Raw genomic sequence first — 14333 nt, forward strand, 5'->3', positions numbered from 1 at the left:
TCACTGCAACCTCCACCTCCCAGGTTCAAGCAATTCTCCTGCCTCAGCCTCCCAAGTAGCTGGGACTACAGGCATGCACCACCACGCCCAGCTAATTTTTGTATTTTAGTAGAGACAGGGTTTCACCATGTTGGCCAGGATGGTCTTGATCTCTTGACCTCGTGAGCCGTCTGCCTCAGCCTCCCAAAGTGCTGGGATAATAGGCGTGAGCCACCGCGCCCAGCCTAGGTTTTGGTTTTCTACTCTCATCAACATCTTTTTACTTCAGAGTAGAATTTCTTTCTTGTCCCTACAAAAGAAAAAGACCAAAAGCTAAGTTTTGGAACATATAGCAGGCCAAATGCTATTAGAGCTTATATAACTGATGCTGTATGTCAATTTATTAATTCATTCAGGCAGTAAACAATAATGCATTAAGCATTGATTGTGCCTGGCATGGTGTGAGGTCCTGGAGGTAGGAGGGTAAATGTGATAAGAGAGATGCCTGTTCCCACCAGCAGAGATGAGTTCATGCACTTAAGAGGAAAGGCTTCGGATTCAATAGAAGTAAGTCAGCTCATCAGTGTCAATGTTAAGGAGGCATAATGAATTTGACTGCTAATTTCCAATTAGAGTTTAATTATTCCTCTTTTTTATTCGACTGCTTCAGGCATGAAAACACTATATTATCCTTGTTATAGTTCATTTATTTCCTCAGCAATTGTTTGTAGATCACCTAAGACATACATTTAGACTGGGGAGAGAGCAGAAGACAAAATTAAAAAGAATAAATATAAAGCATATGTTCTGATTAGTCATATATATATTACAGATTATTAAAGTATACATCATGGTATATGCATTAATACGTGTAATATATATCACAATATATACTTTAATAACATATATGTCCATTACACATATGAAATATTTTTTATTTGACTGCTTCAGGCATGAAAACACTATTTTATCTTTGCTGTAGTTCATTTATTTCCTCAGCAATTATTTGTGGATCACCTGAGACATACATTTAGACTGGGGAGAGAGCAGTAGACAAAATTGAAAAGAATCAATACAAAGCATACATTCTGATTAGTCTCTCTCTCTCTATATATATATATATTACAGATTATTAAAGTATACATCATGATGTATACTTTAATATATGTAATGTTTATCACAATATATACTTTAATAATATATATAACATATTACACATATGTAATATACATATTATATATGTTAATAATGTATATTATACATGTATTACATATATACTTATATTACATATTAGTTATATATATTATTAAAGTGTGTATTATATATCATAAAATATATATACCTAATATACATACATGTATATATTTTGTGTATATGTGTAAATATACATATTCCATGCAGTGTATATATTATATATATATATATATATGCACACACACACACATAATATATACACATGCACATGGAGCTTACATTCTGGCTAGTCCTCTATGTATATATTTTACACACACAAACACACATATGTAATATGTAACATATAATTTAATATTTAATTTATATGTGTGTATATTATGTTATATACTTTAATAATTAATTTATATATTTGGGATTTGCTATTTGATAAGCACTATTGTGAGCACCTTTATTGAATTAATTTATTTAATTCTAAAACTAGTGGTCAGCTCTTAGCTCTTGTCTTACATGATTTGTCAGCAGCTTTTGATAGAGCTCCTCTCCCTTGCTTTTAAAGTATTTCATTCAGGTAGTTTTCTGTACCCCATTCTTTCCTGATTTTCCTCATTCTTCCCAGTGGCTTTGTTCAGTCTTCTCTGTTTGTTCCTCCTCTTCTTTCCAATGATAATATCCTAAGGCTCAATGTTTGTTCCTCTTATCTTTTATCTCTACATTCTTTTGTTGATAATACAGCCTCAAGACTTCATTCACATCACTAAAAAATTTGAATTTAGATTCTCACTCCAACCTCTCAGTTGAACTCCAGATTGTGTGTCCTACTACCTACTAACCATCTCCTTTTGGATGTTTGATGGACCAGCCAACATGTCAAAAAATAAACCTCCTTCCATTCATGATCTTTTCTATCTCAATATAGCGACTTCATCCTTCTTGTGATTAAAGCCCAAACCTCGGAGTTATTCTTGACTCTTCTCTTTCTCTTAAATGCCAAATCTTCCCATACAATTCTCTCAGGAAACATCCAGAATCTGCCCATTTCTCATCACCTTCATTGTCACTTTACTACCCTTGTCACTACTCTTGAATATGCCCCCTACTGTATACTACCCACTACAAACCCCGTCAGAAAAGAAGCAATGTAGGCATGGCAATACTCTGGTCTTCTTTAGGGCAGTATTTTTCATATTGTGGATTACCATTCATTAATGGACCCTGAAATCCATCTAGCAGATTTTAAACAACATCTAAATAGGTTAAACAGAAGACAGTACAGTGCACTAGGAAGCATCACAGTAACCTGAATTTAGTACGGTAAAGTATTATTCTGTGAAACTTTGTCTCCATTATAATTATGAATATGCATATTGGGTTGTGCTATTCAATGTGTTTCTTTCTATGGGTCACAGTCAATATTTTAGAAAATCTTAAACCACATCAAGTTATTCAAATTAAAATTTCACCCAAATTATTGGTGTTAAAATATATTTTGAATTTTGGTAGTTTGGTATCTGACTCAAACAATAATGAAGGAAAATAAAACAGGTTACAATTACTTGGCTCAATTTGATGGTAAAATAACTTTTATCTGTTTGTAAGTTACCAAAAAGTTTTAGAGGTTTTTAGTTTAAGGAACAATTGTCATTTAATATGGAAAAACACAATTAAAACAATGTTTATACTAGGTCTATTTATAATAACTAGGAGATGTTTAAGGGAAATCTATTTTTAAAAAGGAATGATAAAATAATCTCTAGAATTTTTCTTGAAATAAAATTATTAACCAGAGAATATTACTTTATTTTTTAAAAATCCTCTCAAATTATTTTAAACTATGCCTCTGGTAAGAAATTCAGCATATAAATGACGTATAACAAGATATCTTAAAATCACTTCTTTTTACTGTAAAACATATAGCATAGAATGTACTAACAAATGTGATTGAATTTATAGAATGACTAGAATTAAGTGGGGAAAATATATTTTCTTAAAAGTCATGTTTATTATGCTGATACATTGTGAGAAAATAAATTTTGGTAAGTTGTTAATAATAAATAAATATTGTTGAATAAATAAATGAACTCTAATGGACTAGCCTTTAATACTCATATTGGAAACTACGTATTCAAGTACTTATTCTGTTGCTATTACATACCTTCTCAGGTAATAATGGGGAACATAATTAACTATCGTAAATTGTTGGTCCTCATAATGAATGACTATGAGAGAATAGTACAAATGGTTGAATGCTCCTGATAAATAAATTTGAAAATAAAAAAGAATGTATTTTCAATAGTTTTTTGTTCTCCTTCTTTTGGAGCCCTTTTACCTTCCCCTTCTGATTGTGGTGCAAGGTGAGAGAGAGAGAGAGTTGTGACTAATACCCAATCTAGGAATCGGTTTATTTTATAGGCTGGTTAAATGGTAGACAAAAATTATCTTACAAGCTTCCTTACAGACTCGACAGGCCTTTTCTGGATTTTCAGTGAGCTAACCTGTTTATATAAAATACGAGTAACTAAACTTTAGGTAATGATATCCTATTAACGTTTTTATAGCAAATCACATTTGGGTCAGAAATCTTCCTTTTTTTCTGTAGAAGGTATATAATTGCACAGATATCACGAACTTTAGTACTGCTCTTGCAAACATTTAAAAATATTCCATCACATTCTCTTTCTTAATATTAGGCCACAATAATTATTTGGCATCTTTCTTTTACTTATTTTTAATGGGTCTGAAAGAAATACATTTAAAAGAACACTTTGGATGGATAGAGAACATCCAATTTGCCTCATTTCTTGTTATCATTCCTCCTCCTTTCTTTCCTTATGTAATCTTATAGCTAGTAGCAGAATGAAATATGATGAAAGGAAAGAATTAATATACATCTCAGCACTATAGCCTCATTGGATATTAATATGCTGATGGGCAGAACAATCAGATTTATTGTATTATGTTGTATTCAGCATGTTCAACTGTATTTTTTTTTTTGGATGGAGTCTCACTCTGTCACCAGGCTGGATGGAGTCCAGTGGCACGATCTTGGCTCACTACAATCTCCCCATCCCAGGTTCAAGAGATTCTCCTGCCTCAGCTTCCTAAGTAGCTGGGACTACAGGCACACGCCACCACACCCAGCTAATTTTTGTATTTTTAGTAGAGACGGTGTTTCACCATGTTAGCCAGATGGTATCGATTTCTTGATCTTGTGATCTACCCACTTTGGCCTCCCAAAGTGCTGAGATTACAGGCGTGAGCCACAGTATCCGGCCTCTATTCTTTATTTATTAGAATAATTTCAGTAAAACTTACTTCGAAGTTAATCAATGTAAAGATTTTTTTTTTCCTCAAAGCAAATAAGTACACCTTGGCTGTGGTCATTATTAAGCAAAAAGCATGTCATTGGATAGTATCAATTTTCATACAAAATTACAATTTAAAGGAATGTAAATAGTTTATATTATAAGGATAGATTTTGAATCCATTTTTTCTTTTTATTTTCTTTAAGAGACATTTTGACCTTACTATGAAGCTAAGCTAGAGAAGACATTGGCAGAACTCTGTGGGTCCTCACGCATAGCTTTTGATGAGAATTTAGTGAGACAGACAATAATGCCTTGCCAAGTTATTAATTTCAATTCTCTTCTTTACTGTAGACTCTTAAGATTTATAGCATACCTCAAAATCCAGGGAGATGGATCACAAAGAGTTGGAACTTTTTAGCTTTCTATTCTCTAACAAGTCTTAGTTGTGTGACTGCTATATAATGCCATGATCAATATTGAGATAAACATAATTATCTTTTTTTTTTTTTTTTTTTTTTTTGCTTCTCACCACAAATGGTTATAAACTGGTAATCATATTAAACCAATCATTTAAAAGCCATGGGGCGTGGGTGTGGTGCCTCATGCCTGTAATCCCAGAATTTTGGGAGGCCGAGGCAGGTGGATCACTTGCAGTCAGGAGTTCGAGATCAGCCTAGCCAACATGACGAAACCCTGTCCTATAAAAATACAAAAATTTAGCCAGGTGTGGTAGCCCACACCTGTAGTCCCAGCTACTTGGGATGCTGAAGCAGGAGAATTGCTTGAACCTGGGATGTGAAGGTTTCAGTGAGCTGAGATCGTGCCACTGCACTCTAGCCTGTATGACAGAGCAACATTCTGTCTCAAAAAGGAAAAAGAAAAAACAAAGCCATAGGAATCACCTTTTTAAAATAGCAAAGACAACACCTATATTTAATCAGAAGATAATTCACCTCTAGAAATGCAAATACATTTTTAAAAATAAAGATTTGCTAGGTTTAGGATGAAAATATGCTTCATTTTCATATTGTATTAATCCTTTGTCCCTCTTACCTATCTTTTGACATACCTAACAAATATTGGTGGTTGAATCTAAATTACCCATGTCCTAACATTCTAAGACTCACACATGCAACAATCTCAATCTGTATGGATGCTTTCACTGGGACTTATTTGCAAAGTACAAAATCCAGTTTTATGTTAAGTAGGTGGGTTGCTAATCTGCAAGAATGCCATTCTTCATCAGGCCTTTATGAATTGTTTGTGAGCACCAGCTGGACAATGAAAGCTTTATATTCATTCTGCAATTAGTCAAAATAATTCTAGTTAAACTCTGGTTAAGACTTCTAGTATGAAATGAATGTAAACTATTCATTCTTTATCGTTCTTTCTGGTTTCATTTTGGCACATGTCTTTTTAAAAATATAATCCTCTAAGTTTCTTTTTCACTGCTTTTCATGTTGCAGATTGAAAATGTTGATGTCTGCCTTAGTTTTCTAGCAGCCAGAGGGGTAAATGTTCAAGGTCTATCTGCTGAAGGTAAGAGAAAGAATGACTGAATTGTCACAAATGGCATCAATGTTTTAAAATGATTATTTATAAGTAAGAAATGTACCATTGGAGTATACAGGTCTTTAATATGATAAAGGAAATTGGTGAAATCTTCAAGAGAACCAAAACATAAACATAATGGTTATTAATATGTGCTTTAAGTATTTAAATGTTTCCATATTCTGCCAGAACTGTTCTTGTCATAACCAAGTATATGGGAGGGGAGTGAATCAACAAGACATCTTTATGTTATTACTAGCATGTAGTATAATTAGATTTCTTAAGTAGATAAGTAGATAATTAGAGAAGTATTGGATGGACATAAATATAGGTAAAATATTTTAATTGTCTTAAGTATTATTTTATCAATAACATTTCTATAATGTATTCAAGTTGGTAGTAATAGTCAAAACAGTTGGTAAGTTTAAATAAGTCACTATGAGTTTTTAAATAAATAGAACTAACAGTATTAATCGCTGTTATATATAAATGTTTTAATCATTAAAGATGCAAAAGATCATCACTAAAATTGAAATATAGCAAAATGGGAATACCTTGAACAAGTTTTGACATTTATCTTTTTTTGAATTTATTTTACTTTCACATATAAAGGGTGGCAAATTTTGCAAAAGCTTGTTATAACATAAGATAAAATTTGCCATACTTGAGAACACTGACATTTAAATTTATTTTATTTTAATATGTTATGATATATAATTAAATTACACATTTGATAGCCAAGGAGTTTAGGTTCAAACTTAACTGGTAATTCTGTAACTTAGAATAACATTTGAATAAAATTCCCCAGGAGAATATCTTGCTAAGTAGTTAGAGGCAGGCTAGAAGTGCTGCCATTTGTTCATTTTTTGCATCTTTTCCTTATGAAAACCTTTATTAATATAAGCCTCTTGATTTTCATTCATCTTTAAAAAATATATGAATGCTGAAAATTTACTTTCTGAATTAATTAAACATGCAAAATAATAAAGCAATAATTTAAAAATATATATATTTAAACAAAATCTTTCAGGTTTATAGGAGAAAATTAACACTTTCACTATAGCCTCAGATTGATGAAAGCAGTTCTTCAATATGACAAAAACTGAGAAATGTGAGAAATGTTGGGGGGAAAATAGAACAACTCAGAGGGTCATTTTATATGAATTATTTTACTGCATAGTTTGAGATATGTGATAAACCATCAGAGAGCAAGAAATCCAAAGAACTGGTTAATTTTCCTAAACTCCAAAAGGGGACATAAACTTTGATCTCAGAGGAGGATGCATTTTATCACCAACAGCAAGTTTTACTTAAAATATGATTACAGGTTGTGTAGCCTGTTTTCAAGGTTTACTTCCTTCCCTTTTCCTATTTTTAAAGTTATAATTACAGGAGAAAAAGGTAGGCTTATGTGTAGCCTTCCTTGTAAATTTAATTTTTTTATTCAATATTTGAAAATCTTACAGGAGCTTCATCTGTTAGAACAAGGATTTCTACTTATACTTATTCAGTTGTGTAATCTAATATAAGCTGATCTTCATTATTTATTAATATATGGCATAAATTAAAAATATAATTGGAACATTAAGAATTGATATGTCTGGTTTTTGGAAGATATACATACACACATATATTTTGATATATATGGATATATATTTGGAAGATATATACATACATAAATATGCATAAATGAGTTGGTGATTTAGAAATTTGACTGCAATGAATTCAGTTGGTATCGTGAGGTACATCCACGTCATCAACATTTATAAATGCAGGATAACCAACATTTAAGTGGCTTTCTTTCTCCAGTTCATTGCCACTGCTATGATGGCAACAGTTGTAAGGAAAACAACATGTTAAATCATATGGTTAGCACAAGAGAGAGCTCATTTATTTCCAAGAAGCAGCTAACTGGAGAAAAATTGTAGTTCAGGGACAACAAAGAATATCACTTCAGAGTACACTTTGTTCTTTTTACCTTTTATCCTTTTATTCTCTCCCTGAAATTCCATGTTTTTCGAAATGTTAACACGTTTCAGAAATTCAGGTTTGTTTGAATCAGTGACTGAGACAATTAAGTTGTGTTTCTATCTTCATACATTCATTTCAAGATGATTGCATCTAGAATTTAATTTATTAAAAGGGACATGCAATACATATGATGCTTTTTTGTGTGTTTTTCATTTCATACAGAAATAAGAAATGGAAACTTAAAAGCCATTCTAGGGCTGTTTTTCAGTTTGTCTCGCTACAAGCAGCAACAACACCATCAACAGCAGTACTATCAGTCCTTGGTGGAACTTCAGCAGCGAGTTACTCACGCTTCCCCTCCATCGGAAGCCAGCCAGGCCAAAACCCAACAAGATATGCAGTCCAGGTAAGGAAAAAAGTAGGGAATGTGTATCAAATAGTTTGTATAGATACAACTTGTTTTTAACATATTATTGTCCACGAGTTTGAAAAACATACTCATGTACTTGTATCAGTGTGATGGGTTTATTTGATTCGTGTAATAGAAATTAAAAACCACTCTTCTTTTGCTTGGACAAGCAACATGTATCATCTTTTGAGTGACATATTTGGTTTGCTTTTTAAAGATTGTTGTTCTGTATCAAAGTGTAAAATGTCTTTGGTGTAAGTAATGTGGCATGGCTACTTTCTTTTACAAATGACTTAAGTATTTAGAATGTGCTATTGAGTCCTAGTCTCCTGTCGTGTAGTTAACTTTCATTGATGCTTTTGATTAATTGTCTGTCAAGAATTTCAGGTCCGTTAAACATAGGAGTTTGAGGTTTGGGAACATACTGTTTTTGGGGTGTGTGTGTGTGTGTGTGTGCACATACATGTATTATTTGTCCGGCTTGAGTCTTTTGGCACATGTAGACACAGCCAGGGGTGGAGTGCTCCCAAATCATAACAACTTTCTTTCCTCTTTCTTTATTGACTTTTTTTTTTTCCAATTCAGAATTATATTAGTCAGTTTTTAACTACAGGAGCCAAGCAAGTAAAAGATATATAACAAGAGATTTATTGTGAAGAATTGGTTTAGCATGATTATGCATACTGGTTAGGCAAGTATGAAATCTGAAGGGCAGCTCATCTGGGAGGGCAGCAAAACTCTTGTTGTGAGCTGAAATTGCAGTACACAGGTAGAATGTCTTCTCTCAAGGAAGCCTCAGTTCTGCTTTTAAAAAGCAGAACTTTCGGCCGGGCGCGGTGGCTCATGACTCTTATCCCAACACTTTGGGAGGCCGAGGCGGGTGGATCATGAGGTCAGGAGTTCAAGACCAGCCTGGCCAATATGGTAAAACGCTGTCTCTACTAAAAATACAAAAAGTAGCTGGGTGTGGTGGCAGGCACCAGTAATCCCAGCCACTTAGGAGGCTAGGGCAGAAAATTGCTTGAACCCAGGAGGCAGAGCTTGCAGTGAGCGGAGATCACGCCACTGCACTCTAGCCTGGGCGACAGACATTACCCAGATTACCTAAAATAAACTTTATGAAAATCAATTGATTATAGGCTTTTATCACATCCTCAAAATACCTTCATAGCAACAACTAGATTAGTATTTGATGGAATAACTTAGACTGTAGTCTAACATAGTTTCCATATCAAATAATAATGATCAAAGAATGAAGTTTTACTTAACAACTTTCATGCAAACTGCTACATTTGTTCCTGAACAGTGACTGGGGTATTGGTTAGTTAGCTCTATTACATAAATAGTTATGAATATTTTTCTTGAGAGAATATGAAAATCCCTTTCATCGTCTTTGAAAATAAGTATACATGTCAAACAAATATAAATACTTAAGTTTGTCTACCTTAGAATTCAAGCTTGGAACCTACTAAGTTAACCCTGAGTTTGGTAATTACAAATGACTCAAACAATTAAAATAATGTTCCAAAATGCATTATGAACCACGTCTTACTCTGTCTTACTTACTTCAATTGTTCAACTGTTAAGAAATCACCTTTCATCTATCAATCTTCCTGTCAACCTTTTTTGTTACTTCATGGTAAACAATATTTATTTCTTTATATACCGTGTAAATTCTATCCCCTTTGGAAGATATTCACTCTTCAGTGAATTTTTAAATGAATAAAAAAGCAATAGTTTTACTAAAAATATAGCATATAATGTTTATGAAGTGATGGGGATATTTTTATTATAAAATAATGCAGATATTTGCTCTTTAGGCTCATCATGGCTTTTGGTTATAGTAAGAGAGATTGTACAAGAGTGACAGTGGAAAATAAATCTCTATAGGATAAGTTTCTTGGATTTTGATAAGCATAGAGAAGGAGAAAGGGGAAGATATAGTGTTTTATATATTATTATTTTTTGTGTGGATGGCTGGAACAAAGAGATGGATTCTGAAAAGTGTCAGTAATAATATTTACTAGAGTTTGGTTTAAGCAATTTAAATAAGCAAGACACAAGAATAGTAGCCAAAAAAATAAAGGAAATAAAATTATTTTGTGTAAAGCAGGTTGATTCTGGATGTGATATAGAATATCATTTGACACTGTTTGACCTCACTCTTTTCCTGTATCTTCTATGTGGAATTTCTTGTCCAGAATTTCTTGCCCAAAATGTCTTGGTAGTTATGACTCTTTTAGGAAAATGTTTCTTTTACTGTTCTTCTTGCTGGATATACATGGCTGTTGTGAAACTATGGGGTATTTAAAAATATAAAGCCATGTATAATACTCATGGTTTTTATACTATTTTGTGGAAGGATGTCTCAATTTTTTCATTACAAGTTTATGAAAAGTATTCTTTTCAACAGTGTCCTTTAAGGCTGAGGTAGACTCTTAGCAAAATTTTCTTTTGATAAATTGGATGTAATTATTTTTTGAATTGATATATAATTTAATAAATGTTTATAGAGTAATAGCTTTACTAAAAGGTGTATTCAGGACCCTAATATAGAAGAATTCAAGTCTTACTTTTAATAATCTTACTTTTAATTGAATTTGTTACATGTTTTAAAGAATATGATATTTAAGACATTAATACTTATTTTCATTGATATAGATTTGGTGTATCACATTAATATATGAATTAAAATTTATGTGGACTTACCTGTAGCAATCAGTATTTTTAAAGCATTTTTTGAAATCCCACAATAGTAACATACATAGGAACATAATACAGTATCTATGTGTTAGAACCAAAATAATTAATGCAGAAAAAAATCCTAGTGACAAATTTATTTTCATTTGCTGCAGATGTGAGTCATAAATCATGATTTATGATGCCTTCTATTGATTTCAAAATTCCTTCCAAGTAAATAGTTTAAATGACAACTTGCTATACTTTTCTGAATATTTGGCCAGAAAATGTTCTTATATTTTTCTCTATAGACTAATAAAAATTTCTTAGGGTATGTTGTTTCAGTTCTGTGAAAGTGTTTCTGTTTTATTCTCTTTGTTTAAAATAAATGGGCATAATTCTACATATTTCCATAACATTTATTTTATACATTATTAACTTTTAATTTGATTTTGCTATTTTGAAAATAACTCCGGATATTTTTACTCAATTTGAATAGCTTTCATTTAAACATAAATTTGGATTTCAAGGTTGACAAGTGAAATATTCAGGAGAAAAAATTTAAACATGAATGAAGAGGAAAGACTAGAGCAACAAACTCTGCTCTCCTGTCTCTCAGCTCCTCCACCTTTGTGTATGCATAGGTGCATATGTGAGCTTTAGTGTGTGTGTGTGCACAAGTGTGCATGCATATGTGTCCTGCTCAAGTGGCACCTAGAGTTCTAAGTATTAAGAGTTCCCTTCTGGAATCAGACTGCCAGGACTTGGATCTGTATTAAAATAAAGGTGGGATTCAGATTTTAATTTTCTTAAATTCATTACAAGGAATTATTTGGCTATATTTGGAGTGACAAAGACTTGATTAACCAAGTAATTCTTTAAAATTTAAATATATTTAATATAAAAATTAGATTTTATCTGTGTCAGTATTTGTGGATGGACTTTGTGTGAGTAAAGATTAAATATCTTGCTATATTCCAAAATATTAAGCATCTTATTTGTATTTATTTAATATAAGAAATAAAAGTAGTTCACTGTATAGTCCTTAATTTTCTTTTTATTTTGAAAAAGGTAGATAAAAATTCATCTCTCCAACCAAAAGGGGAAATGAGAAATATTTTAATATAAAATGCTAAAAGTCATATATGAGTGTTGGTATCATAGTTATTTTCCACAGGTATTAATTGGGAGATGAAGAAAATCCTATTTCTTATTCTAGGAAACAATGTAAACATAAATCCTACAATTTTAAAACTCATAAAATTCATTTTCATCCTAGGCTGCTTCTGTGAATCTTACGTTTTCATATGTCACATTTTGACAATTAGAGCTCTAGTTGACATGAAAGCTAAAGAAAATTCCATTTCACTAAAACCCTGTACAGTACCTGGCACATACCAACCAACAATACTCAGTAAATGAATGTATGATTTTCCTAAGAATATCTTATAACAACCTTTCAGTGCAGAAAATATAAAATGAAATTTGTTTTTTCTTATGTACTGACCTAGTTATACACAAGGTGTTAGGATGATAGTACATGTAAAAGATAAAATATTTTGTTTGTTAAAAGCTTTTTTAAAAAGATATGCTTTTTTCTTGAAACACATGCATTTATCTTCTGAAATGACTTTCCTTTCTTTTATCAAATAGTTGACGAATTTTACCAACTCACAGATAGTGGTTATTAAATCACATGAATAAATAGTTTATGTAGTATACAATTAAAACATGTATAAAGAAGAAAATTGAATATGAAAGTAGAGGTAAGAGATTACATAGATAGATGATAGAGGTGGCAAAGCCAGTGGTGATAAATCTTTCTGAATTAAAAATATAATTATTTGAGGACCTTGAAAGATCATGATCATGATCTCTGCAGATGATCATATATCCTTCTGCTTTTGATTTTGTAGGAGCAAATCAAGAATGTGTCCACTTTTAGTTAAGATGAACATGTTCCTACAGGACTCACAAGTTAAATTGTGAAATCCCTGGGTACATGTCTTCTGAATGACTTGTCTGTTACCTTGCAGCCTCTTTCCAAGGTTCCCGTGACCCCTACCACACATGTTGCTCTTGGAACCCCCTTTCCATAGAGGACATTTGCCTTCCGGGGTATCTTTTCCAGGAAACCTTATTTCTTTCTGGGAGATTCACTCTGAAACTGGATGGGTTACAGCTTTTTGGCCAAAGGTTATAAATCTGGAGGAGTATATAAGGAAGTTTAATTTAAGATGACAGGAAGGCTCTAGTAATTTAAGCCCCTGTGAACCTGGCTTCAATTAGTTGCCTAATTCAGTTCTATGTTGTGGCCTATCATGTGCACTTTTAAAAAGTCAGTTAATCAATTAAACTTTAAACAAAACAAAAAGAAAACCTAAAAGAAAAGGGATATTTATAAATCATCATTTAAAGCAGGATTTTATTTCTAGAAATAAATAATAGAAGAGGAAGAAATTATTCGTAAATGATTGCATTTGGAAACATAGAATATGTAATATTAAGAGAGAAAGTTTGTATGTGTATGTGCACATACTTATGTTGTAACACCAGTGTTTCGGTTGCTATAGATGAAGATTATATTAAAGTAAAGGTAGGACTCAGATTTTACATTTCTTAAATTTATTACAAGAAAATATTTGGCTATATTTGGAGTGATAAAGACTCGATTAACCAAGTAATCAAATTTTTAAAATTTAAATATATTTAATACAAAAATTAGATTTTATTTTTGTCAAATTTTTGTTTTGTTTTGTTTTGAGACAGAGTCCCACTCTGTCTCCCAAGCTGGAATGCAGTGGCCGAATCTCAGCTCACTACAACCTCTGCCTCCCAGGTTCAAGCGATTCTCCTGCCTCAGCCTCCCTAGTAGCTGGGATTACAGGCGCCCACCACCACTGCCAGCTAATTTTTTGTGGAGATGGGATTTCTTCATATTAGCCAGGGTGGTCTTGAACTCCTGGCCTCAGGTGATCCACCTGCTCGGCCTCCCAAAGTTCTGGGATTATAGGCATGAGCCACCACACCTACCCCTATGTCAGTATTCTTGCATGCACTTTATGTAGGTAAATATTAAACATTTTACTGTATTGGTTATTTCAGAGTCAGGCAAGTATGGATTGGAGTCCTGCTAGCCTATTCCTAGTGGAGTGGCATGGCCAAGTGATTTTGGGTATTTTAGCGTCAGGCAAGTATGGGTTTGATTCCTGTCTGCAATTCCCAGTGGAGTGCCATGGCCATGT

The 14333-nt window shown here is 32.5% G+C and overlaps 1 protein-coding gene across 8 annotated transcripts in view; it reads left to right on the forward strand.

The window, feature by feature from the left end:
* NAV3 (neuron navigator 3) overlaps positions 1 to 14333 on the forward strand; it is a 623567-nt gene that overhangs the window by 367763 nt on the left and 241471 nt on the right. For all 8 annotated transcript variants that reach the window (XM_032285065.1, XM_032285057.1, XM_032285074.1 and 5 more), the window contains exons 4-5: positions 5945 to 6017; positions 8223 to 8406. In XM_032285065.1, the coding sequence (XP_032140956.1) occupies positions 5945 to 6017; positions 8223 to 8406 (257 nt within the window). The remainder of the gene's footprint in view (positions 1 to 5944; positions 6018 to 8222; positions 8407 to 14333) is intronic.

This window comes from Sapajus apella, unplaced genomic scaffold (genome assembly GCF_009761245.1).
Source record: "Sapajus apella isolate SASKATOON/1434 unplaced genomic scaffold, GSC_monkey_1.0 scaffold2, whole genome shotgun sequence".
In the NCBI taxonomy this organism is placed as follows: Eukaryota; Metazoa; Chordata; class Mammalia; order Primates; family Cebidae; genus Sapajus; species Sapajus apella.